The sequence below is a fragment of the Paroedura picta genome, chromosome 2 (genome assembly GCF_049243985.1).
Source record: "Paroedura picta isolate Pp20150507F chromosome 2, Ppicta_v3.0, whole genome shotgun sequence".
NCBI classification, from domain to species: Eukaryota; Metazoa; Chordata; class Lepidosauria; order Squamata; family Gekkonidae; genus Paroedura; species Paroedura picta.
Genome location: NC_135370.1, coordinates 63,845,604 through 63,872,307, shown reverse-complemented (window position 1 = coordinate 63,872,307; position 26,704 = coordinate 63,845,604). Strand labels below are relative to the sequence as shown.

Below are 26,704 nucleotides of genomic sequence, written 5' to 3'. Positions count from 1 at the left end.
TGATCTCAGATGCCAGGTGGACCGGGGCAGATCGGCCATTCTCGTTTTATTAGATCTATCGGCCGCATTTGATGTGGTTGATCATGAGTTATTGGTATACTGCCTCGGGGACACAGGGATTGGTGAAACAGGTTTGAAATGGCTGACTCCTTTCTTATAAACCCGGTCACAATGTGGTGGGGGACAAGTTGTCAGACCCCTTTGTACTCCCCTTGTGGGGTGCCACAAGGGGCGATTACTCTCCCCCATACTTTTTTACATCTATATGCACCCTCTGGCCCAGCTGGTCCAGAGTTTCAGGCTGGGGCGTCACCAGTATGTGGATGACACCCACCTCTTTGCCAGCTTTTTGAAAGCGGTATCTGGATGGATCAGGCAGTCATCTGAAACTCAACCCCTCCAAGATGGAGGTCCTGTAGCTGGGTAGGGGACAGGATCAGGAAACATGTCCCCCTTGCCTGGACAGAGTTCAACTTACATCTGCACCCATGGCCAGAAACTTGGGCGTGATTTTTGATGTCTCTTTATGGAGGCTCAGGTCACAAAGGTGGCTGATTCAAAATAGGCAAGTTAACAGCTCAGTAGGCTGCAGTATTCTGAAGCAACTGCAGTTTGAGATGCCTTCAAGGGCACCCCGGTAACCCAACTCAAGTTTACAAAAACACAAATGAACATAGTCAACTGAGCCTAAGAAAGGGAACTGCCCCAGGTGTCTTTCATTTGTCACTGCAAATTCTGAGGCTTCTTCCTCAAGACTCCACCTCCCCTTCCCCCCCTTAAGAGTGTGAATAGACACGTGAAACTGCCTTAATACTGAATCAAACCATTGGTCCATCAATGTTACCATTGTCTATTCAAGCACAGGAGTTATCCTGTGACTCTGTCAGAGGTCTTTTACGTTGCCTACAGCCTGGTCCTTCAGCTAGGTATCAAGCTCATGCTAAGCAGACTGCTCCATCACCGTGCTTCAAACAGAAGGGACTTTCCAGATGTAGATCTTCCGTGCCTTAATGACTAATGCCCTGAAATGGGGTTCTTGGGGTAACAACAACAAATATATACACACACAAGCCATCCTTGTTAGAGGAGAGAATTCCAGGCAGCATATGCCAATATAAAAATTAGAAGTCTTCTCTGAGCTAAGTTATATCTTCAAAATCTTTAATGTGAAAAAAATGTTCATAATTAACAATCTATTTACAAGAACAATTTGTTATAAAAATTAAAATAAATTTACTCTTGATCTTATATTTTTCTGCAAATGAAGTAGTTCTTTGCAATAAGGAAAATGAATTTTGTATCAATTCAGAAGACAACCCATTAAAATACCAGAGTGCAAAGATTTTTTTAAAATCTGAGAGCAAGTAAAGCATGCCTTTTCCTCCACTTCATCCATAAGAACTTATTTTGTCAAGTTGTTCTGCAATGTCTTTTGCAGTCTTGCTATGTTAGCATCCAAGGCTGCAAGACCATTTTTAAAGTCCTCTTCATCCTTAGAAGTGAATGTTGAGAAGGAAGATATAGTCCATTCTGATTTTTTTGACAAGTAATCAAAGGTTGAAAAACTTGAGTCAGGAGCAGAAATTCCAATGCCTTTTTTCTGCACATTCCCTTTGCAATGTGAAATGGGAGCATAAAAGAATTTATCAGGCCGAAGTCTGCCTGAATTATCCAAAATCTCTTTAGCAGCTCCGTTTGTTATTTCTTTTGGCTGCGGTTGAGGCCTCTTGCCTTCCAGCTTTGCTGTCATCCCCATATTTTCAGATTTATTTTCCACAGTCTTTTTTAAAGTGCAGCTACCACTGAATTTATCAAATACTTTTGCCTCACCCAACACCCCAAACCTGCTTGACCATTCAGAATCAGCCAATCCCAAATCAGGATCAAAGTTTTTCGGATCTTGGAGAAACATGCCACATCTTTCAGCTGCCACCACCAATCTCTTTGATGGACTGCTGGTCAAGGGAACGTAAATAGTCTCATCCAGCTTGTCTCCTACTACAGTGCCCAAATCACTGTTTGCCTCCATATCAGGCTTTAGAAAGGTGAATGCATTAGTTGGAGTCAGCACTGCTTGTGCCACAGGAGAAGGCTTCTGAGGAGAACATTCAGCTGCCCTGTCATCCATTTGATCGGCTTCTTTCATTTCCGCCTTTGAGTGGGGCTCTGTATTTACCTGAACAGGATCAGTCTCTACATTGTGGAGGTAGTTCATTATGGAAGCACTAAGAGGGTACACGTCAGGCTGCAGTTGTTTTTCATGGATTTCCAAGAGAGCTTTTGACAGGCTCTTTCCTGGTTTGGGTTTACTATCCACAGTGAGGTCTGACAGAAGCTTGGACATGCTGCCCTGCATAGCTCTGTGAAGTAAAATTTAACAGCACATTATCAGTACAAGAGTGGCTAACCTAAGATCACATGTCTGAGATTATGTGTAAGCTCTTATAGGCAACAATTCAGAGGCATCCATTCACTTTCTACCACGCAGTACACAATACTATTATTTAGTTAGGAATATGCTGACCTGTAAAGGAATCTGAAAAAGGGCTGAAAATGAAAAGAGATCATTGAGACATAACCATCCAATTGCTTCCCAAACAACTTTATTAAAAGGTAAACTACCTCCATCAAATAGTTATCGGAAACATTAATTCAAGCAACTTTTTACATTAAAGGGAGCCATTGGGGAAACCATTGATTTCCTAACATTTTCTCTTTCATACCTCAGCATAACTAAGCCCTCCCTTTTTTCTTTTTTTCTAAAGAGAGCTACTCTAAATAGAACTGGATCATAGGTTGGGAGGATGCTAATCAGGTGGGAAAGTCCCATGTTACTGGCCTTGTCTATCTGGCTGCAGTATCTTCTTCTGTATATACACAGACACATGCACTCATACTTGTGTGGGATAAATATTCGCACACAAAAAAGGCAACCCAAGAAATGGCACCTAGCATGGTATTATGTAAATACTGCCATGGACAAGGCTGGCAATGGTTCCTCCTGGGTTTATAGGACAATACAAACTGGCTACACATTTAAAGAAGGTGATAACACCTGTTCCTCCTCTGAAGGATGGCCTCCTCTGAGAAGAATACCACAGAGCAGTGCAGTGTTGCTTTGCACAAAGATGCTAACCTCTCCCAGATATCTTTATACATGTAGGAATCCTTGAACCATCTGTCATTGTAATGGATTTTTAAATGTGATATGTTAGAACTTGATTTTAAAATTATTAAAAGTTTTTCACTGCTTTTCCAGAACACTCAAGGGGCTGTACATGCGCATTAAAAGCCCCAAATCAAAACAGTGAGTAGAACCATGTCAAACAAGTTAAAATTGCCCCCAAAAGAACAGTGTTCCTGAACAGACTTATTCGTCTGTTTGGTGGGGAAGGGGGAACAAAGTGAATCCAGTCCCTTAATAAATACATGGTAACTGTAAGTAACTTTTTAAAAGGGGTTCAGGCACAGCTGCTAGGTAAGAGGCACAACTGTGCAGGCTGTAATCGCTAAGGCATATCATTTCTCCAATTTGTGGTTACTTATGCAGAAGCCTTCTTTTACATGTGATAAACCTCTGACCTGATCAGCTGGTTAGCACAAGTTTAATGACCTTCATATACCCTGCTGACTGCAAATGTTCATGTCTGGTTTCCAGAAAAAGCAAATTTTCAATTCAGACTATGAATCGCCACCGCCCTCTGTTGGTCAAGCACTACAATCACAGAAGTAAATTTCATACATGACTAAATGTATTTGACAAACTCAGCTAATTTAGTAAAGGTGTTCTGTTTGAGGGCAGTTAGTGCAATTAGGGGAGATTTAGACCAGAGATCTGGTTCAAGATTATGACATGGGAATGGAAGTAACTTGGCCTAGTCCCTTCATTTCTATGTATCCCCAATGTCTCTTTTTATGCAGCTTTAAGTGTCATCTTCTTGTGTTAAATCAAATGGGTTCTTGGGATGAAGAAAACCAAGGACTCAGATCCAACAAACAAGTTCCAGAAGCACTATCCCAGTCTTTCTCAACCTTTTTACCATTTAGAAACACCTGAAACATTCTTCAGCCTTTGAGAAACCCCAGAATAGGTATGATCGTGCAGAATATGGTTGGGAAGCCTAACTGTGTACATACCCACCCCCTCCAGGCCTATCATTGGCCATTTTGGGAGGGGGAAGTGGTCGACATGACCATATATGGTAATATCACCTGATACATGTTTAACAAATTTAAAATTATATATAAACACTTAATTAACTCCCACCCATTTGGGAAACCCTTCCAGAACTGTCAAGAAACCACAGTGTTTCATAAAACCTTGATTGAGAAAGCCTGCACATAGTAGAGAGGCTGCAATCTGCCTTCCTTCGCCACTTATTTAGCCTCCCCAAATGCATCTCTGCCCTCACAATATACTTGGAGACCGGCGTTACCCAACTGGCCACTCTAGCTTGGCTCCATATCTTTAAATACAGGCTCCGGCTGAACTTTAGAGCCCAAGCTGGGAGTCTTGTCTACCTTATGCTGTCTGATAAGTTTATATCACCCTGGTTTGTGAAGATTAGAAACAAACTGAAGTCTATAGGCCTGTCTATTGAGCTTTTAGAAAACCTTGAAGAGAACCAAGCTTGCAAAATCATCAGGCAATGCATCCTGGATATCGACTATCAGAACAGCATAGCTGGAGCACACAGAACATGCTCTCCCATCTTTTTTGAAATCTATCCCCCAGCAAGAAGGATCCTGGAGTACTGTACATCTTTAAAATCGCCTTCCTTGAAGTGATTTTTTATGCTAGCAAGGCTGAACCTCCTACCAACAGCACTGACTAAAGGTCGGTATGCTAAAATCCAATATGCCGACAGACTCTGTCCATGTCCTGCAAAGAAACCAGAGTCAGTGGAATATGTTCTCTTTTGTGAGCAACATAACAGCAGAGAACGGCACATATTTCCTCTCATGGGGATGAGCAAGATTCACAGTCTTTCAACAATAGTGCCCTTTCTTTTATTGGATCATAACCCTCAAAATAACCGAAGGCATTGCAAAATTCCTTCACGGGATTTTCTCCAAGTGATCTGGGATCTGAACCACCTTGTCTTTTATAGAGATGTTTTATTATGATTATGCCAATAAAGGTCTTTGATTTGTTTTTGAAAGCCTGCACTAGACAGTCTCTGCTCTGGTGGGTACCAGAGCCTCTAAAATTTCCATTTGACCAAAATCAATGCTTTGCAATAGGCCCTTGTACAAAGATAAATTTTAGAGGGAGAGGATATGCAATGAGACCATGCAGGACTTACAAAACTTGTTCACGGTACCCAAGCCACAAATTGAACAAAGTATTTCTTTCTTTTCTGACATGATCTATCGTGCTATTTATTTATTATTTATTTATCATACTTATATACCACCCTCCCCAGAGGCTCAGGGTGGTTTATATATAACAAGGAACAATACATAAAACGGTCTATGCCTACAAAAGGAATTATTAGGCTTTCTATGCATGACTAAACAAAGCTGCCCGCAAAATAATAGCTCATGTAATAACCTGAGAACAGAATCAAGTGTCAAGTGCTAATACAGTGTACTTAGTTCAACCAAATGACAAGACTATTTGAATTACATGTTTTTCAGTTACAGAAACCAAGTTACAGAAACCAAGTCTGAAGAGTAGATTGCTTTCATCTATCTCAAATAGTAAAATAGGGCCGAAACTGGTTTCTACTACAGTGTGTTTTCATGCTCCTGGGGTGAGAGAAACATTACCTTGTCAATTCATGCAGTCTGTTCAATTCTGCATCCCGCTGACGCAATGTAATACCCAAAATCCGGTTTTCTTTCTCGGCTGCATCTACCTTATACTGGAGACTCTTCATGTTGGCCAGCATCTCATCTGCTTCTAAAATATATATTGGCAAAACTTAACTCATTTAACTTTTATGTTACAAGCATCTTCAGACAAGTCTGCAGCCATAGGATACGTACCCATTTTGTGCTTTGTTGATTCTATATCATTTTGTTGTTTCTTTTCAAGCAGTTCTTGTTCTCTCTCATGGATTATTCTAGTTAATCTTTTTTCTTCTTCCCTTTGGCTTTCGAGGACTTTAAATAGTTCTTCATTTTTATTTTGCAATGACTCAATGCTTTTCACATATTCATTCAATTGACTCTGCAGGGTCCTGTTCAAGGACTGCAGAGAGATAACTATAGAACAGCAACACAAAAAACAAACACAAAACATCACATGAACTGATATTTAGAATTGCCCAGACAAAAATGGTACAATATCCTTGTAAACAGCTATAACTGATTATTGCAACACATTCAACACGCAGTTGCCACTGAAGGCCATTTTAGCAAGTTCACAGAATATAGCAATCCAACCTCTTAAAAGGAACATTAAGCAGCTATTCTACATTGGATACAGAGCCTATCCAATTTCCTTCTAGATCCAATCCAAGATACTGATTTTGATTTATAAAACACTAAGTAATTGTTGCTAGCATACCACAAGGTTTGATTAAAGGTAAAGGTAAAGGTATCCCCTGTGCAAGCACCGAGTCATGTCTGACCCTTGGGGTGACGCCCTCTAGCGTTTTCATGGCAGACTCAATACGGGGTGGTTTGCCAGTGCCTTCCCCAGTCATTACCGTTTACCCCCCAGCAAGCTGGGTACTCATTTTACCGACCTCGGAAGGATGGAAGGCTGAGTCAACCTTGAGCCGGCTGCTGGGATTGAACTCCCAGCCTCATGGGCAAAGCTTTCAGACGGCTGCCTTACCACTCTGCGCCACAAGAGGTTTGATTAGCTAACAGCTAAACCTGTGGACTTGATGCTGTGTACTGCCTGCTTCATGCTAACCTCACATGAACATGTGTGCAGAAATTCAGTAGCAGAAACTGTTTAAATGAGTTAAAGGGTAAGAGAAACCTTGCAATAAATTTGCACAAAGAAACTAAAGCCTAACTTCCCGCATAAGGTATCTGCACATTATGTGCTATACTGCCATTACTTGATGTGAAATTAATTAAGGACTAACAATGCTAAAAAGTGGTGGCCAAATCTTGAATTTCAGCATGAGGGAGCAAGCCTGCACTGAAACATCAGAAACAAATCACAATGTATGTGTAATGTGAACAAATCTGAAACCCTTGATTTGGGTGCTTTAATTTGTGTTTGATTTATACTGATACCAAAGAATTTTAGGCCAGGATTAAAGAGTGTTCTAGAATTCCAATCTGTGTCCAACAAACAAATCCTAATTTGTTGATGTGCCCAAACTTTGCATCAAAACTCAAGGATTTTCTAAACCAAATACTCAATCTTGATTCTACATATATGGAAGAAGGGAGAGAAGGAGTGAGCTAAAAGATTTCAGTCTTGCTCACAAAGTTGGAGAACGGCCCAACAGAGGAGGCTAGCCATTCCATCCACAAAAATGCACTAGAGATATCAAATGAAAGGCAGGATGACAACATAGCTGGATACAAATTAGGCAACTGAACCTTTATAAAGTCTATAGTGAAGAATGATCAGCATCTTAACAAAGCACCAGAGATTAAGAATATCCAGCACAGAGGGAAGATGCTATGAGTACAATGCATACCAGCACAAGCCAAATTCATGGAGAGTTAACTTTTGGTTCAAATTTCACAATGAACTATAGACTTCCCCAGAGAGGTGTAGGAATTCATCACCTACAACTACATAACAGGATTATCAATAGTATCCCTCATGACATTACTGTGACTAGAAGAACAAGGTAAGTTACTTGGTATATTCAAAAATTAACATCATTATATACAAAACCCTCACTTCCACTGTTGTTCAGTAACCATTTGACTTCTCAAATGTCTTCCTTTCAAATGCTGGAGTCCAAGTAGATAAACTAGGATCAAACATTTAAAATTATTATATTTGAGTCTCAAATGACACTTACGTTCCATGTTGTCATCTAGATTGCATTCTTTTTCAGCTCTCTTTTGTTCTTTGAGCTGCTGGTTCAAAATCCTAAGTTGCCTACATGTGAGTTAGGAAAAGAAAATAATTCTTAAATGCAAATCTACAACAAATTGTAAGTAAGAAAAAAGTTTTAAAAACTTTCTTCCCCCTCACTTTTGACTTTGCATATCATGCAACAAAGCTTTGTGTTTTTGTGCACACACACGTTTATAACAACTATCTACTATATATTAATAAATCCTGACTGAAATACAAAGTGCCAGATTCACACAGTTGCAGTGAACAACTTCTGCTCAACTGGATGTTATCGATATTTATCTGCTCAAACGCAACCAAAAGAATTAGTTATGTGTAATTTGAACACCAGTGATGATACTTGGTAAAGTCATACCTATGAACAGTAATCTATTGCCTTGGTATACTGTTAATAAGTAATCTGAATAAAATTGGTCTATGCGGCAGACAAAATGCACACAGCCAGCAAGTTCATAACAAGGCAAAGTGGAGCTAACAACATTCAGCATACTCAATTCTCTTTTGGTTTGGGTGAACGGTTACTGGATTTATACTTTTCAGCTGAGCACGTGCAGAGTTTCTCTCTTTCCCACTGCCTATCTGTATTGTGCTAAGAACCCCTTTCTGACCCAGTGGCCTTCAGGTCATTCAAGTTGATGCTTTAATAAATCTTCACAGGGCTTTTTGAAAGTTCTTCCTGCTACTGCTAAAACTCCTGTTATGTATCTCACTCCTTTTAGATGCCTATTTTGATAAAGCAAAGTTTTTAAAAATACAGAAAAAGAGCCAAAATACATTGAGTTTCTACTTTGGAGAAGTAGGCTGGCAAGGCAAATATAAATGATTTAATTTACAATTGTTGCATGTCTACTCCTGGCAAGTGGATGCTCACCCTTTCAAATACCTGTTCAAAAATGAGCCCATATTCTTAAAGGAGCAGCTCTGTTCTATTCATGGTACTAACCTGCGCAAGTGGGCATTTTCACTTCTGAGAGGCTGAAGAGCAAGTGCTACTTCAGCTTGCACATTTGAACTATCGACGGCTGCAGGCAAGAGAGATATACAGTCTTCCACTTCACCTAGCAGCCTCAAGATTTCTGAATCATCTATATAGAAAAAAAGATGTAATTGACAAGAGTACAGAGACCATGTTACGGTGGAGTTGACTTATTCATGCAACAGAAGGAGGTGGCAATATAGGTTGCCAACTGGCCTGAAGAAAAATGTCCTGTTTTCATAGATGCTCAAGGGGATATTCTTTACCATGTGATATTACCCCCATGCAATGAAAAATTTCATCTTTACCACATTAAGCCTCTATAAATTGGACAGGACATTCTTCTCCAAGCCTTTTGGTAACACTAGCAACCAACTATCAATAGCCTAATTAGCTGCATAGACTTGAGCCCCCGCATGCTGAAATGGAAAATTGGCAACAACACTCATTTAGTTAAAACCAAACTTCGTTGAAATGAATTGGATTTAATTGAATCTAAGCCTAAAGCAGAACAAGAAGACTTAACATGAGATGGATTAACTCAATCAAGGAAGCCACAGACCTCAGTCGGCAATATCTGAGCAGGGCTGTTAAACGAGAGGACATTTTGGAGGACATTAATTCATAAGGTCACCATAAATGGGAAGTGATTTGATGGCACCTCATGCATGCACAAGCCTACTTGCTTTTCATGTAGCCCAGAACGGACTGTACTCGCAAACCTCGCAAGAGTATTAGAACAATAAAATATGCTCAGCCATGGGCGCTCCTTCATGTAATAAGGTGCGATCAAAGTGTATATTACAAAGACTAGTCTCTTCATTATTCATTTGGTTTGCTTGGAGCAAGGTAAGAAAATTCCATTGCCATGCACTTCTTTCTCAGAATATATTTTGATATTGTTCATTACCTGGTAGCCATCCTCATCAAGTTTTAAGGAGGTCTTTGATTCAACCTCCATTACATGTTACAAACTCCTCTAGAACTATGGCTTGTTCTGGGACATAATCATGAAACTACTCAGTTGTGTGTGTCTCTACTGAATGTTTTTAAAATAAAATTGCATGATAAACAATTTACTACTTTCCTCTTCTACCTCTTAAGTTGATCCTATTATAGACACAGAATAGGAAAGCAGTGAATTGTGAATCATGAAATATCAAGAAACAGCAGAAGAGGGAACAGCGACAGCCAGGAAACACACACACACACACACAAAAGTGTTAATTTCATATTGCCTTTTTTGTTTCATTTTGTATTTTTTTAAAATAAAATTTAAAAAGCAAACATATTCGGAATGCAAATACTGAGCATAATTTATTTCTACAAGGATTGCATTGAAGGTCCCAGTATATTTTTGAAATTTCAGGCAAACACTGAAATATAGTTTTGGTAATAAAGAGACAAGCTATGCTATCACACTTGTACACACTCCAGTCAATTGTACCGAATTACAGCAGCATGAAAATATGCAGAGATTTTTCCCACTGCTCCACAGAACCCCAAATGTACCGTGGTCTGTGAGCAGGGCCTTCAGCTCTTTCAAAAAATACTTCACTGTTCTCATTTTTTTAACTGTTTCTTGCAAGCTTCTTTGTTGAGGCTTTAAAACTGCCTTGTCAAAGCTAGTTTGACAACTCGTATCTCTCACTGGTGCCATGTCAACCCCATCCATGCCTTCCTCTTTACTAAGAGTATTCTTGCTATGCTCCTCAGCAGTTTCTTCTTGGGGATTTGAGGACTGGGCTTGAAGTGGTTCAACAGCCTGGCACTTTTCACCAGCTTTCCCACATTTGTTTTCTTTTTCACGTGCCTGCAGCAGAGCCAGATGTGTCTGAATACATCTTATTAAGTCTGTCTCTTTTAGCTGTTGGTCCTGGCTTCCTTGGTCTGACATAGCCTCTCTATTACCCAGTGCTGCAAGGATTGTGGGTCTTGTGGGATCGTTCAGAGCAGTCGGAAGTATGCGAGGCACAGCAGAACATGTAGGAACAGGCTGCACTTTGGAAACAGATGTGGAAGCACTGAAACCCGCTGGTGCAAGAAGGGGTCCCATTTGTGGCACGCTTTGGCTGCAGTTGTCCATGGAAACACCCTGGATCAAATGAATACAAAAAGCCTTTTATTAAAACCCCAACAGATTTACTTGTGAGTAGGTTAAAGTGAAAACAATCAGCGGGTCATACCCATTGTGCTCACAGACCTTACTGTGCTTTAGCAGTTACCTTGTTGACTGAAAAGCTACTGGGGGATAGGTGAACTTTGTAGTCAAAGTATCAAAGGGCGGTTGTGGTTTTAGTGACAAACTGGCAAATCTTTGTCAACTGCTTCTTCCAGCAATCAAAGTGCAGCTGGAAAAATAGGGAGTGGTTACAGAGACAGAGCAAGGAGAGAATAATCTGCCAATAGAAACATGTTCCGCAAGTGGGTTCTCAGATGATTTTAACTTTAACACTACCCAAAGGAGTCTCAGCACAGTTTACGATCACCTTCCCTACCTCTCCCCACAACAGACACCCTGTGAGGTAGGTAAGGTCAAGAGAGCTCTAATAAAACTGTGACTAGCCCAAGATTACTTAGCTGGCTGCATGTGGAGAAGAATCAAACCCAATTCTCCAGATTAGAGGTCACTATTCTTAACCATTACTCCAAGCTGGCCTAAGAAGGGGCAGTGAGGGAAGAGAAAGACAATATATGGGTGACTAACAGGGTGCCTGGGGAATGACTGGGGAAGGCACGGGCAAACCACACCGTATTGAGTCTGACATGAAAACGCTAGAGGGCGTCACCCCAAGGGTCAGACATGACTCAGTGCTGGCACAGGGGATACCTTTATCTTTACCTTTAACAGGGTGTCAACCAACTAAAAACAAGTCAAAAGTTGCAAAGTGTAATATGCAGGTGTGGGTGAACCTTATGTTTCTCGTAAGTCAGAACTGTCTCTTCTCTCCAGGTGAAATTGTTTTGTAAATGTGCTTATCAACAGGAATGAGAGAAGATCTAGAGACACTGGTGAGAAGCAAAATCCATACTAATGATAACTAGCAGTATATTGGAAACATTGCAAGACTGACAACAGAAAATTATTAAAAAGATAAATGTGGGTAGAAATACTAGGCTTGGGTGCTTGAAGGGCAAATTTGGGAGCCAAAAAGTTTCACTCCAATCTCTCCTGGTCTTGAACTCAGTCATACTTAGTGATAAACAAGGGCCAGCATTGTTTACCTCCCTGCACCATCACCACTGGTATGACAATGTTTTTAGAAACTTGATTAGTACATAGAGTTAGGGCTGGTTCCACTCATTGCCATACCATGTTGGATCTGAAACGATATCCATGCTACCCCTCTTCTAGAACCCCAAGTAAATCGGAAAGCTCAGCTGTGACTGCCAATCTGGACCTTCTCCAGTGCCCCTTAAAACTGCATTGGAATACAGATACCCAAAGCACATATTTTACACTGGGTTCAGGAAGAATACAGGCAAATCAAGTTTTTACTAGCAATAACATGTGAGAATAAAACATGACAGTTCTAATTTAACTTCTAATTTAAGGCTTATGTCAGTTACTTACAGACTGCACAGTTGATGGATTAGCTGCATGCTGTGGGGACAAAGCTGGTGTGGAAGTAGGTAAACGGCAATTGAATGCTGCAACAGGCTGACATCCTGCCACCCATAAAGGGCAAAGAGTAAATGTTAATGCAAAGGTCAACTTTAGCAAGCAACAAAGGGACTAATAACCATCCAGTTGAAGCAAGATATTCTCACTTACCATTCTCACGAATGGTGCTAAGTGGTACTTCTGGAATATCAGTGGATATTTGTGGAGACTGGATATTGAGCAGAGACATTTGAGTTTGCACATGCTCACACAACTTCTGGTGAATTACAGGAGAACGTTGGGTGAGAGGTGCTGGAACTGGCTGGACAAGGGGTTGTTGTTCAGTGCTTACAGGTGTTCTGTCTTTTTCAACAGTAGTTTTGCTAACCAAGGCTGTTCTCCTACTTGTTACGGGCACTATGAAAAACAATAGGAGGATTGTTTAGTTTCCTTAAACTCTAATGAAACCAGGTGCAATAATAACCTTATGGAATGTTGCTCTTGTAGTACTATCTCTGAAATGCTTTGATATTTGGAACCTCATTTATAATAATCAATTGCATTACGTAAAGTCAGTAAGCTATATTAATTAACAGCCTCAAAAACTTTATCCTAAAATTTTATGGAGGCTACACAGATACATTAAAGTAGTTTGGCAGATCAAAATGAACATAGGGTCCAAAATACAATTAACCTAGTTTAGTCACACAAATTCTCACCTACTGTTTTCTTATCCTTTCTCTTCCACCAGATTTTATCTTTTTCTCCACTAACCTCCTTATCTTTCCCCCAACTGTATCGCCAGCTTTCTGGCAGTCATTTTGTATTGCTTAGAGCAATTCAACACAAAGATTAATATGCCCCCCCCCCAGCATAATCTGCATATGTGCAGATAACACTGTTACAGTGTGGGTCTGTGTGGGGGAACATTTCAGGACTTAGTCCTGGGTGGTTTTCACTTGGGATTTTTTTTATTTGCATAGGGCTATTAAACAGATAATATTCACAATAGATAATAATCATAATCATTGGCTGAACATACATATCCTAGATGAAAATCTGACCTACTAATACATGTGGCATCTGCTAAGTATTGGCAGTTTAACAACATTTTCATAAATAAAACCAGAGCTTTAAAACTTAAAGGCAGGGAATTGTTATAGAATTTTCTTGGGAATTTTACATGGCTCAAAGCTAGATATTTCTTGATAAAGCATGTTACAATAGTTGTACAAGCACTTACCAATTTCTTTATGTACATGGGTAGAAATAGTAGTCTTCTTTGCACCCCTTTTCCTTGACCCATTCACTTTATTGAGTAGGGGTCTGGAAGTCGTTTTGACACTGCTTGCTTTTCCTGGCATTTGAGGAACAGCTTCTATTCCTAGGATCATTTGAAACAAATGCCATTTACCAACAAATTAAAACATTCCCAATATGGTAACTGAAGTACTCATAAAAATGCTTACGTTCAGACTCATTTTGTAAGATATCCTTGAGCAATGCTGCACAGCGATCAAGACCAATATGAATAGCTGCAACCTAGTTGGGAAAGGTATCAGTAAATAGGCGGACAGTTTTCTTTACTAGAAAATAGATCTTAACTCTGTTGTATCCTGTACATTTCCAGTTTATGTGTACTCCCATCGGAATAAAAACAGTTTTCTCCTCTTTACTATTATGCCAGTGAAGCAACTCCATATATGCTGAACATGCAGAAGGATGAAGCTGGAGGCAAGTTAGAGCATAGATTTGTTGTATATATTTTAGAAGTACCAGCAAACATAAAGTTTGGTAGTTACATGGTACAGCTGGAGGTTGGCTGGGGGGATTTGGGCTAGGCAGAAACTCCTGCCCAAGAACTATTAAAGTCCTGGCCAAACCATCTCTGGCTTCACCTCTGTTGTAGACCTCTTTGCATGTACAGATTTAACACAGAATCTGTTCAGGCCAGAAAACAAAACAAAACAAAAACAAAGTAGAGAACTTTGGCATCTCAAATATTTGGGGAAATATACAGGGACATTCCACACATTGGAAAACATAATGTTACACCAGCACCATGACATAACACTATAAAAAATCGTGCCTCCGGCCATTTTGCACCTTCTGGGTTTCTTGCTTCCCTCTGCCACCTTCTCACACTTCTCATCACTCCACACGCCTGCTTGAAATGGCAGAGGAGAGGAACATGCTACACACAGAACTCATCTCCACATATCAATCAAGCCAGGCAGCCAATTGCCTTTCTCTATGGTTTAAAGCAGTGGTCCCCAACCTTTTTATCACTGGGGACCACTCAACGCCGGGGACCACTCACCGGGGACCACTCAATGCCTTTTACTGAGGCCCGTGGGGGGGGGGTAGTTTACTCCTCTCAACCACTGCCCTAACGCTCTCTGATTGCTACGGTAATGTTTAAACTTCAAAATAAGATACAGACACGCCACAACAATGAACATAAGGAACATTTTATTTTCATGGAAATTTTAACTCATGAGAAGGCGTCCTTCGGGGCCCACCTCCAATTAGTCGAAGGACCACATGTGGTCCGCGGCCCACAGGTTGGGGATCGCTAGTTTAAAGGGTCTGCAATGCAAGGAATTTTTTTAAAGTAAAAGTTCTCTGTTGCAATACCTATGCATCCAGTCATAGATGCATAGTGCTTATTTTACTGCAACCCCCTTCAGATTTATGAGCTTGGAACTTTAATAAAGTAATCTTGTTCCCAATTTTTTTTTGGGGGGGGGGGCGGGTTAGAGAGGCATGGTTTGCGTGTTAACTGGTGGGGAATTTTTTTTTCCCCCTCTGCCGGGACGATTTAATGCCTATTCGTTGCTCCAGGCAGTTTTTTTTTTTTTAAAGCCCTGTCCCCAGGAGAAGGGAGATGGAGGCGGGTGTGATGGCAGGCACTGGAGACAGAGATACAGCTATTTAGGCTCCACACAATTCTTTCGCGTGTGGCTTGCTGGTTGCTCTTCTTTGCTTGTGCTACATATTTTGGGGAATCCACTTTAAGCGATTCCCCAAGTGGCACTTTAAAATGGAGGAAGTTGCTTGAGGTTTGCTGCTGGGACGCTGGATGTTGACATTGTGCAAAATGCCAAAAAAATGGCATCAACAAGAGGTAAGCATTTCACAATATTTTCTGGGTATAGAATGGCCCACAGTATACACTCGGAAGAGTAGCTGATACACAGCATGGCTTGTATGTTAGTAATCTGAGTTCCTCAAATGGTTTTCAATCATCATCAAGACATGGTCAAAGAACAAAAACCCCCACAGAAACTATTGAAGCCATGCCACTGTTACCTGCTACGGCATTTTTCAGGGGGGCATATTAGTAGTGACTTTGCAATAGTCAACAATCTGCACAGAAACTGTAAGGGCAAATTAGGATCTATTCATCAATTGGGGGCTCCCTTGGATAACCCCCCATGGATTACTTCTGAGAGTTTTACATATGAAAGAAATTGCATGGTTGCAGAGATGTTTGTAGTTTCAATTTTATGATATGTTTTTACTAACATTTTTATTAAAGTTTATGTTTTATTGTTGTTAATGGACATGGACTACTGTTGTTCACTGCCCTGAGCTGCTAGAGAGGGCAGTATATATATTAGATTAATAAATAAAATAAATATTCCCATGAGGTCAGGGTGACATGGCTGCAGGACTTTTGATATGTGTAGAACCATTCTAGTGGGTCTCAATCATTTCAGGTCAGGAGATTCTGAAGGTGGTAATAGAGACTGTTCATCTCTCCAAACCCTACTCTTGGCATTTTGTGCCTCCTTCTGTCTAACATCTGACAGCCATATAGAGGTGTATTATTCATTTTATTTATTTATTCAATTTATTATTGGATTTCTATGACCACCCTTCTTGACCCAGCCATCTCATGGCAGTTTGCAGCAAATATGATGTACAAACATAATAAAAACACATTACATTTAAAACATTAAAATATATCAGATCACCATAGCTGCCCGGTGTCAATTGAACTGCTCCCTTCTGGTCCAGGATGGGAGAGGATGTTGGAGGAGGGCCCTAGGTGGTGTTCCATCAGTTCATTGGCCTCAACCTGGCAGAAGAGCTCCATTTTGCATGCCCTTTGGAATCAACATAGTTCCTATAAGGTCTACAGTTCTTCCGGGAGCTCATTCCACCAGGTGGGGCCAGGCTCAAGAAGACCCTGGCCCTGGTTATGGCCAAGCGCACATGTCTTGAGCTAGGGATCACCAGCCTGTTTGTATTGACACAGCGGAGTGCTCTCCAAGGAATGTAGTCAATCATGACAATTCATATTTTTAAATGTCAGGATTTTGTTGAATCTTATTACCTGATCTTCAGAGTCTGTGGAATAGAGAGAGTAGCCAGATTCGACATCAGAGAGTGCTGTTTTTTTCAGAGCTATCCTGAACACAGAAATGTTATGTTAACTCACTTCATTATCCATACACAGAAAACATATGTTTATGTCTTAATATATAGTGGCAAAGATTCCAAAAGCAGTTACACCAGAATAATGCATTTGAAGGTACTTGAAAGACACTTGAAAAAGCACTGGACTATAGCTCCATGCAAACAACGAACATTTTCCAAATTATCTTTGTTTTCTGCAACAAAACTTGATCTGACAGATGTTGCTATGACTCTGATTCATTAGCTTGTCTTAAAATGTTCATTCTCCTGTGGCCTCCCCATTATTCCCGGAGAGAAATCTGGAGAATCTGGCAGTTAAACCAACAGAGTACAATGTATCATCGGGACAATATTAACAATAAGCAGCTCACAGTTTGCACTATTAAAAATAATAAAGAAATTCTTACTGCTTTTTATTGCTTGTTATTTTATTATTTGTTCCTGTCAACCTTCCAGAAGACAGCACCTGTTGATTGCAAATTTGTGTCAGTTTTACAACTGAACTGTAACAGACCAAACAACTCTTTCACATCATGAATCAGACAGCTTTACTTTGAAAATTTACTGTTTTGTACATGAAAAGCCCAGTGCATGTGGACATATAGTTTTAATCATCACTTTAAAATGTCTAGGCAAGACTAGCCCAAACATAAAGTTATTTCAGCAGCACAAAGCATGTCTACACTCCAAGCGATATGCACTAGGAGCACTTAATCCAAGGTGAATTGATTAAAATCAGTTTCATAAGAAAAAGCCCAGCATTGTTTGATCTCCTTAAAGGAATGTAGGAACAAGGTATACATTGAATTTAAATAAAAGCTAGGGGGTTTTTGCTATTTTTTCTACCCAAAGGAATCTCAAAGTGGCTTACAATCACCTTCCCTTCCTCTCCCCACAACAGGTACCCTGTGAGGTAGGAGACGCCAAGAGAACTCTGGCTTGGCCAAGGTCACCCAGCTGGCTGCATATGGAGGTGTGGAGAATCAGAACCAGTTCTCCAGATTACAGGCTGCCATTCTTATTCAATACACAAAGCTGGCTCTTAGTCTTCTTCCTGGTTGTCCATAACCAGTTTGTATTTCAAGGAAGTGATCTTGTTCTTCATCCTCATCCCGTGGATAAAATAAAGCCCTAAGGGCTATTGAGGAGGAGTTAGGGCAGGCTCTCTCCGTGATAAAAACTTGGAGATAAAAACTCAAGTGCCACCCCTCCAAGTGCCACTCAAGGGCCAAGCGGCCAGGGGATTCGCCAGGGCGAAGGCCACACGGCCTTCCGCCATGGTGAGTCCTCCTGCCTTCCCATCGCCCTAGGGAAAGGAGCAGAGATGCCGCGTCTTTGACGCGGCGTCCCTGCTCCTTTGCCGCCCCCCCAACACCATACAGCCGCCACACTCCTACTACCCCCCTCCATCCCCAGACTCCTTCCTGCCTTGCCGCCGCTTCCCGAGACACAAACACCCCCGCACACAAACACTCGGGCACCCACCCGCCGTCAGCTTACTTGCCTAATCTTGCATTAACAATAGCATCCATTAATATTAAATTTTAGTGATCAGGTCTTTGGAAACTTTTCTGTGGCAAATCTGTGTCCTTCATCTCTGAAGTCAGCCAGTCAAGGATCACTTCAAACATCTGACAAAGCAAGCACTAGTTCATGAAAGATTGTGCTAGAAAAAAATTCATTAGTTTTCAAGCTCAGGTCACTAGACTCTTTTTTATATGTGCTGCAATAAACTAACACTAGTACATCTACCTAACAAACTGTTTCGCCATGAGATAGTAAGTAAATTTCCATGCAATTTATCTAGCAGAATTCCATTCATATCTTGGAAACATCGCAGAGCATAATCTGCTCATACAAGAATGATCATATGGATTCCAAGGATGATCCTGATTAGACACATTTGATGAACTGCAACCATTTTCTCCATAGGAACTGATCTCTGTCATCTGGAGATCAGTTGTAATTCTGGGAGCTCTCCAGGCCCTACCTGGAAGTCAGCTGCCCAAATCCTCCCCAGACACTGTCAACTTTTGCCAGTTATCACTGTGATGTTTGTAAGCATTCTGTGCCTCCACAGCAGTTTGTTTAATCAGAGATTTCTCAGTGAAAGGTAGATTATTCTTTTAGTAACAAGTATTGGAAGATCTGAGTTGTGATCAAAAGGCCCACAGTTAATCGAAGTGCCCTTTAGACTAAGATGCCATTTCCCAGAGTGACCTCCTCTGGCACCCCGAGTTTCCTTTTTGACCTCACTAGCAATTTCTTCTTTACTCCCCCCCCCCTTTCAGGACTCCTTTAAGCACCGTTTGGGTTGCTATGGCAATAAAACATTCTCCTCGATTCTGGCTTGTTCCGGGTGACATCAAGTGTAAGTGTGCTGGGGGCTTTGTACACTCCAGACACAGGATTTTTATAGGCTGACATGTTATTTGCAATTCAACAGATCTACGACATGTTCTCCCGGCTATTCATTTATTCAGACAGAACAACCCACAGTTGGGGAGGTTTGGCTATTAATTGCACTTAAGTTGGAGAAAGGCTCCTTAGGTTGGATCTACACGGATATTTCAGATTTTTAACATGACAGGAACAATAGTTTTAACAAGGTACAATGACCTATCCCACTTTTATCTCAGGTAACCAGGTTGTGTAATGTCTCAGAAATCTACATAGCCTGATGGATCATAGGGCATGGCAAGTCAGAAGAAACCAACATGCTCAGTATGGCAATGCCATCTCTGTCATGCGACTTTCCACTTTTGAAAATGAGCATCTGTGCTCCCAGGCAAAGAGAACAGGAGCAGAATCATATGAGTTTCAATTATACTCAATAAAAATATCAATACCAAACAACCACACAGTTACTTTAGACCAAGAAAGAATATATTCATCTCCCAGAATCCAGAGAAGCGTGGTGGGTAATTCTGAGCCAACCCCACATAGTTTAACTGTGTTTTTCCTCAAGATACAATGGAGGAACCGATAATGACAGAAGCTGTTTTGGGGTCCCTACTGCGAAGAAAAGTGAGTTATAATTAGGTATATGCTTTGGTTGAAGAGAAAAGGAATTCCCAAAGGGATCAACGGAAAGCTAGATTTCCTCTTTTCCTAAGCATGGGAGGTTTGTTGCTAGTTAGGTCCCTCTCCTTCAAACTGCTAGTTGTCGTTAACTTGCTGTGCTGCCGAAACACAGACTCCAAAAGCTCTCTTCCGTGGCAGTAATATTAAACGGCAAGGAGTGGGGGGATGATAAAGCCTTAGCCGTGGTCCTTTAAAAGTAAAGGCTGATCAACCTACAGGGAACTCTTCCCAAACAACCACTGATTTCCAGACCACAGAGATTAGTTCCCGGGAAGGAAACGGCAACTCGGCAAAGAAGGCTCTCCACGGCTTGGCATCTCCCCCCTCCCCCCTCCCCCCTCCCCCCTCCCCCCTCCATCTCCAGGCAGTTCCCAAACGAGAGTTGGCAACCCTACGAAGCTGGTCGATTCCCTTGAGTTGCTTTTTACTTAGGCCCCTCTTCAAAAGAGAAACACACTATATCCTCCCCCCCCCCATATCCCGCAGTCCTCTCGGGTATTTCGGCCTGCATTTTACCTTATGGCGCCTCAGGGAGGCCGTCTTCGCCATCCCGCCCCCGCCCAGCAGAAGAAAGGCAGCGCCGCCGCCGCCCCCCCCGCCGCCGCCCCCCCCGCCGCCGCCCCCCCCCTCCCCCTCCTCCCCCCCCCAAAGCAGAGCGAGCCCCCCCCCAACGGCCGCGCTGCAGCCTCCCACAAGCCCCGCCCACCTACGGGCTTTGTTAGGAGACGCCGGCGCCAACCGAAGCGCGAACAGCAGCGGAGGGGGAAGGAACTCCCACTCAAGAAGGCTCCTATTGGTCAAAACCATCCCGAAGGTCAACCAATAGCGGCGGCGGAGGGCTCAGCTGGTTAATTATTCATTTCCGCTAAACGGGGACAGGCTGTTAGTCGAGAGGAAGCTGGTGCTGACAGAACGCCACGCGCGAGGGATGAGTTTCTTGCGTTTGTCACAGTCAGCCGTTCCCTTCATGGAAGCCGCCGCTTGAATTGGCTTCAACCCCCCCCCCCACACACACACACACGTTTTGCACGCTAACAGTTTTGTTGTTGGTATGAGTTTTTACAGGCAAGGCTTTGACCATGAGAGTTTATATCACAGTGGATTACTGGCTTTTAAAGGTATTATTTTGCTGACAAGTTTCAGGCTCTAGGGATGCCAGTCTCCAGCTGGGACCTGGGGATCCCCCGGTTTTACAGGTCATCTCCAGACTAAAGAGATCAGTTTGCCTGGAGAAAATGGCTGCTTTGGAGGGTAGACTCCATAGAATTATCCTCCCCACTCAAAATCCTGTCCACTGCTAGCAGCTAGCTCCACCCACAAAGTCTCCAGGTATTTCCCTATTCAGAGCTGGCAACCTTAATTACAACTGTTTTATGGTGACCCCATGGGTTTCAAGGTTTTCAAGGTAAGTGAACTACAGTGGTGATTTGCCATTGCCTGCCTCCATGACAGTGATATTCCTTGGTAGTCTGTCCAAATTGTGACCAGGCCCAACAAGGTTGGGCTAGCCTGGACTATCCGTGTCAGACTTAAATGCATTTTAAAGTTCTCTTTTAAAGGTCCCAACCCACTGATGCCTTAAAATGAAACAAGAATCCAGTAACACATTAAAATGCATTTCAGTGCAAACGTTTGTGAGTCAGGAGTTCACTTCAACAGATGCATGGAGTGTCCATCCAAAGCAGGAATTTTGGAAAAAGTGAGAAAATTCCTGGATATTTGAGAGTGAAGTATGGGTAGAATATTGGAGGAGAGGGGGCTCAGCAGGATAGTAATGCCACTGAGTTCATCTGCCAAAAGCATACTTGTCTCCAAGGGAACTGATCTGTATCATTTGGAGCAGGGGTAGTCAACCTGTGGTCCTCCAGATGTTCATGGACTACAATTTCCATGAGCCCCCTGCCAGCATTTGCTGGCAGGGGGCTCATGGGAACTGTAGTCCATGAACATCTGGAGGACCACAGGTTGACTACCCCTGATTTGGAAAACACTTTTAATTCCTTCAGGTGGGTAGCTGTATAGATCAGAAACAGTAGAACAGCCCTGTGGTACCTTAAGACCTAAGTTTAATTCTGAGTATAACAAAGAAGTGTGTATACCCACAAAAGCTTATACCCAAAATTAAACTTTGTTCATTTTAGAGGTGCCACTGGACTCAAACTTAGTTTTATTTCCTGGAGAACTCCAAGACTCACCTACAATTTGCAACCATAGCTTCTAGCAACAGAAAAGGGAGGTGCAGTATAGTAACAGTGTGCTCTTTGGGGGAGGAACTTTCTTTAGGTTCTCCTGATCCTTCGTTTAATGCTATTTAGTTCAAAGTTGCAATGCTAAGATTTTTTATACATAGTAATAACCGTTCTAGCATATAAATGTTAAGCTGGTTTCTGAAGCTCAGTGCTCTGCCTACAAAGACAAGAGTAATGTTTCTTTTTTCCAGTAGGATGGCTTCATGGAGATGGTTGTCCTGTCTGCTCTCTGAGAGCTCTCAAATCACAGGATGCTGGGTACAAAAAAAACCTTTTCCTCTCAGCTCGGCATTCAAATGATTACCGCCAACCTTAAGATGACCTTGATATTTGCTGAGGTACTTCAGACAAATAAAACTGCTGAGTAGTAAGAGGGATTTATTCATAGTAATAGTAAGAATGGGGCTATAGGGTACTGCTTCAAAAGTCTTGGAAACAGGAGGTAGTGAAGAGTTGATCCATTAATGAGATTTCAGGGGGGAAAGGTAAACGCTAGATTCTCATGGATCTTCTCAAGTTTTCTTTCCCCCAAATCCAGTATCAGAACACGTCAAAGTCAGAGCCACAGACTGAACCTTAAAAAACATGGATCCAATATTTTGCAGCACAGCAATGGCACAAAAACATAGATCCAAGTCTTATATCCTCAGGAATTCTTATAATTTTGGCATTTGGCAACAAAATAAAACCACTTTCATATTGTGAAAAATGTCTGCATCTATAGTCCACAAAATATCGTGCATCCACTATTGTGGCACAAAAATGTAGTTCGAAATCATTGATCCTCACAGTCACAACCCCCCCCTCCCCAAATGTACCATCAAATCACGTATAATGTCCATTCAAAATATTACACCAGGAAAACCACAGATCCACTGCAAAATGGTGTTATGACAGAAAATTGTTATTCCAAAGAACAGAAACTCATGAATCCTCACAGCCATTCCGCACCAGGATCTATGTTGCAAATTGGTTTCGGAATGAAAAAACGCCATTTTAAATAGTGGAAAAATAAAGGGAAAATAAACCAGCAAACGGGGCTGTGTGGTGCTTGGTGACTTAAAACAGCTCTGGGGAGGGACTGCAGCCGGGGAAACCTTGCTGGGTAAATGAAGGCTCGCCGGTGCGTTGATCTCCGCTTCCTCCGAGAAAACAAAAATGGCGATCGCTTAGCTGGAAGATCAGAGAACCAGGGGGAGGGACTTTGCAGAAACCGCAACAATGGTAACGCACAGAACTTTTCCGCTAGTGTTGCAGATTGATTGCAAGAGTGTAGCGCTTTCCGGAGGGTGAATCCACTTTTTGGGATTTCCCTGAAAGCGCTACAATGAAGTGCTTTTTGCGGATCGGTTTCAGGAGTGTGGCAGATTGTATACGACGTTGTGCATAACCGCATTTTTGTAGCGATTACAATTTGCCACACTCCTGCTACAAAGAATCTGTGCAGAATGGCCCCCAGAATCTTTCCACTGGGTAGCCCCAACCTCACTATCTCATCATACATTGTATTCATGGCCACAGACTGTTTGACAAAAATCAGTCTTCCACGGCTTCATGGCACCACCATAGCGCAAAAAGATGGGTCCAAACCACAGATCCTAATAGTTCCTCAAGATTTTTATGTTTGTTCATACTAGATTCATTATCCAATCATATATTATATCCATGGCCATGGGTTGTGCAACAGAAATGACAAATCCATTGCTTCATGGACACCACCAAACTATATTGTAAGATCAGACATCTCATCAGTGTTCACAGAATGGCCCACAAAAACAACGTATCTAGCATTTCCAGTATTTCCAGGCCCCAACCTGGTGGAATGAGCTCCTGGAAGAGCTAAGGGGCCTGACGGAGCTCTCTGGGTTCTGCAGGGCCTGCAAGATGGAGCTCTCACCAGGTGTTTGGTTGAAGCCAGGGCAGGGACTGGAGTTACCAATCTGTGGATCCCTCCCTGCCTTCTATAATCTGGGCTCGCCCGGGCTAACACCACATAGAGTCATCTATGAAATAACCAGAGACTGGGAGCAGCAGAGCAGTGGGTTCTCAAGGGAGTTATGCCACCATCGACTATAATGGGGTTTTATATGTTTTACATTTTGTAAATTTTTATTCATATCTATATTTCGTAAACTGCCATGAGACGGCTGGGCCAAGAGTGGCGGTCTATAAATCAAATAAATATAAATGTAATGGTTCTGCAGTAGTGGGGAAAACTGCATTAAAATTCATTGATCCTCATGAATTTTACATGGTGGCCCTTTAAAATTTGCTCTGATGTTATATATTACATTAATGTCCATGGAAAGGACAAGAGAAATAGATGTGATTGCCATGGCAAAAAACAACAGCAAAAAAAAAACCCACACACATTTGGAAATGTGTTGTCATTGAGTCTTACAATTTCTACATGGACTCCACAAAAATCAACAATAAATTCACACACTGTTGGTGTCCATGCACTGAACCACAAACATTTGGATTCTATGTTCTGTGGCAAAACAATGGTGCAAAAACATGGATCTAAGATGTAAATCCTCTTGCACTTCTATTATTTCTTTATTGAATATAACAATATAGACCATAGAATCACAGAGGAAATCAACATTAATGCATCACCACACCCAGCACAATCATGGTGCTAGCCCATGCCATGAAACATAGATGCTTTATCAGTTTTACATAAAGCTCCCTACCACAGACCATATTCATTCCCACAGATCTGTGACTTTTTAAAAAGTCACATTTTGGTATCACCATGACACAGAAATTTGTATAAAAACTATTGTTCTTCACTATTTGTATCCAGAATATTCCAAAATACAGTGTATAATGAGAAATCCATTTAACAATCATATGGACTGGTTGGATGATAAATTTGGGGTGACCAAACATAAACATTGTGAGGATTCATGAGGATCCAGTCTTCAGAACCACATTTTTGCATTGTGGTGGTAACACAAAACAATGGATTTGTCAAACCTCTGTTGTAATTTGTGGCAAAGAACACAATATATGATTGGATAGTCAGTTGGACAGATTCTGTCCAATGCACAGATTCTGAGGATCCAATCTTTGGGTCTGTGTTTTTGCAGTGTTGGGGCTCCATGAATCAGTTGATATGTGATTTTTGTTGTGGAAGCTGTGGCTGTGGACAGGTTATGTGATATGATGATATGTGAGGTGACTCAATGCAAAAATCTTGAGGGTCTGTGGGAATCCTTGCTTAGCAACCACATTTTTTGCACTGTGGAAGTGTCATGGAGCAATGAATCTGTGATTGTTCTGCTTTATTCTATGACTTACAACATGATATACAAATCCTGAGGACCCATGAAGATCTGTGCTTTAGAACATTTTTGTGTCATGCTGGTGGTATATCCATGATTTTTTGTGATGTAAGCCATAGCCATGAACCTGATAGGTGACTGGATAATGAAATTGAGTGACCAAAATATAAATCCTGAGAATCCATGAGGATCTGTGCTTCAGAATCACATTTTTGCACTATGCTGGTGCCACAAAGCAATGAGTCCATGGCTTTTGTAGTGTAATCTGCGACTTTGGACACGACGTATGATTTGATGCTAAGTTTGGTATGACTTCTTGTAAAGATCCTGAGGATCTCTACTTCAGAACAATGTTTTTTGTGCCATGGTAGTACCTTGAGGCAATGGATCTGTATTTTTCCTGCTGTAATCTGTGACTAGAGACATATGTTATTTTATCCTGACTTAGGGGGAATCCAACAAAGAAATCCATAAAGATCCATGCTTTGGAACTATGCTTCTACGTGTCACAAAGCAGTAAACAGCTGGTTTTATACCCTTGTTCTCCAGACTAGAGGCCACTGTTCTTAACCACTACACCAAACTGGTGAATGCAAGATTTTTGTGGTGCTGCCTATAGACTAAAACATGATCTACAATACAATGGTGTTTTTATTTTGTTTCAGTGTTAAAGTCACATGAATTCACGAGAATCCATTTAAATTCATCTAGATCACACTTTGACGCAGTCCTGAATTTGAGCCACTTCATAGCTCCACCCTTTGCAGAGTTTCCAGGAAGACCTAAAGGAAATTACCACAGCATGGAGACTTCTAAGCCTTTCTTCCTTCTGTGGCTTGATGGTAGGTGAGTAACACTGAAAACTGGAAATGCAGCTTTGGTGGCATAGATGGGAGGTTTGTTTTGGACCTGAGGCAGCCACCAAGAGGAGGAAAGGCCTGAGGGCTTCAACAAGTTGTCTCTCTTTTCTAGTTCTGCACTGAGTGCCCAAGTACAGCTTCAAGGTTTGTGAAGTTCCCTGCAGTTTCACATGCAACACCAGATCATTGGAAATGCAAAAAGAGGGGAGAA

The 26,704-nt window shown here is 41.6% G+C and overlaps 1 protein-coding gene and 1 long non-coding RNA gene across 4 annotated transcripts; one reads left to right on the top strand and one right to left on the bottom strand.

The window, feature by feature from the left end:
- Positions 1–1,140: 1,140 nt before the first annotated feature.
- CCDC14 (coiled-coil domain containing 14) lies at positions 1,141–20,837 on the bottom strand. 3 transcript variants are annotated; one of them, XM_077320430.1, is made up of 13 exons: positions 20,801–20,835; positions 17,418–17,476; positions 16,928–17,003; positions 14,055–14,127; positions 13,829–13,969; positions 12,757–13,002; positions 12,556–12,650; positions 10,494–11,076; positions 8,949–9,090; positions 7,947–8,026; positions 5,992–6,210; positions 5,773–5,905; positions 1,141–2,360 (listed from the first exon to the last, which is right to left on the bottom strand). In XM_077320430.1, exons 5-13 carry the CDS (start codon positions 13,947–13,949, stop codon positions 1,403–1,405), a joined length of 2,577 nt encoding a protein of 858 aa, XP_077176545.1. In that variant the 5' UTR covers positions 13,950–13,969; positions 14,055–14,127; positions 16,928–17,003; positions 17,418–17,476; positions 20,801–20,835; the 3' UTR covers positions 1,141–1,402. The 3 variants fall into 3 exon arrangements, with proteins under 3 accessions (XP_077176545.1, XP_077176544.1, XP_077176546.1); XM_077320429.1 differs by lacking the exon at positions 20,801–20,835 and adding an exon at positions 20,611–20,681; XM_077320431.1 differs by lacking the exon at positions 14,055–14,127 and having other exon boundaries at positions 20,801–20,837.
- Positions 20,838–22,543: 1,706 nt separating this feature from the next.
- Positions 22,544–26,698, top strand: LOC143829473 (uncharacterized). The gene is made up of 3 exons (XR_013228161.1): positions 22,544–22,681; positions 26,345–26,475; positions 26,606–26,698. It is a non-coding gene; the product is annotated as an uncharacterized LOC143829473 (long non-coding RNA).
- The last annotated feature ends 6 nt before the right edge of the window (positions 26,699–26,704 follow it).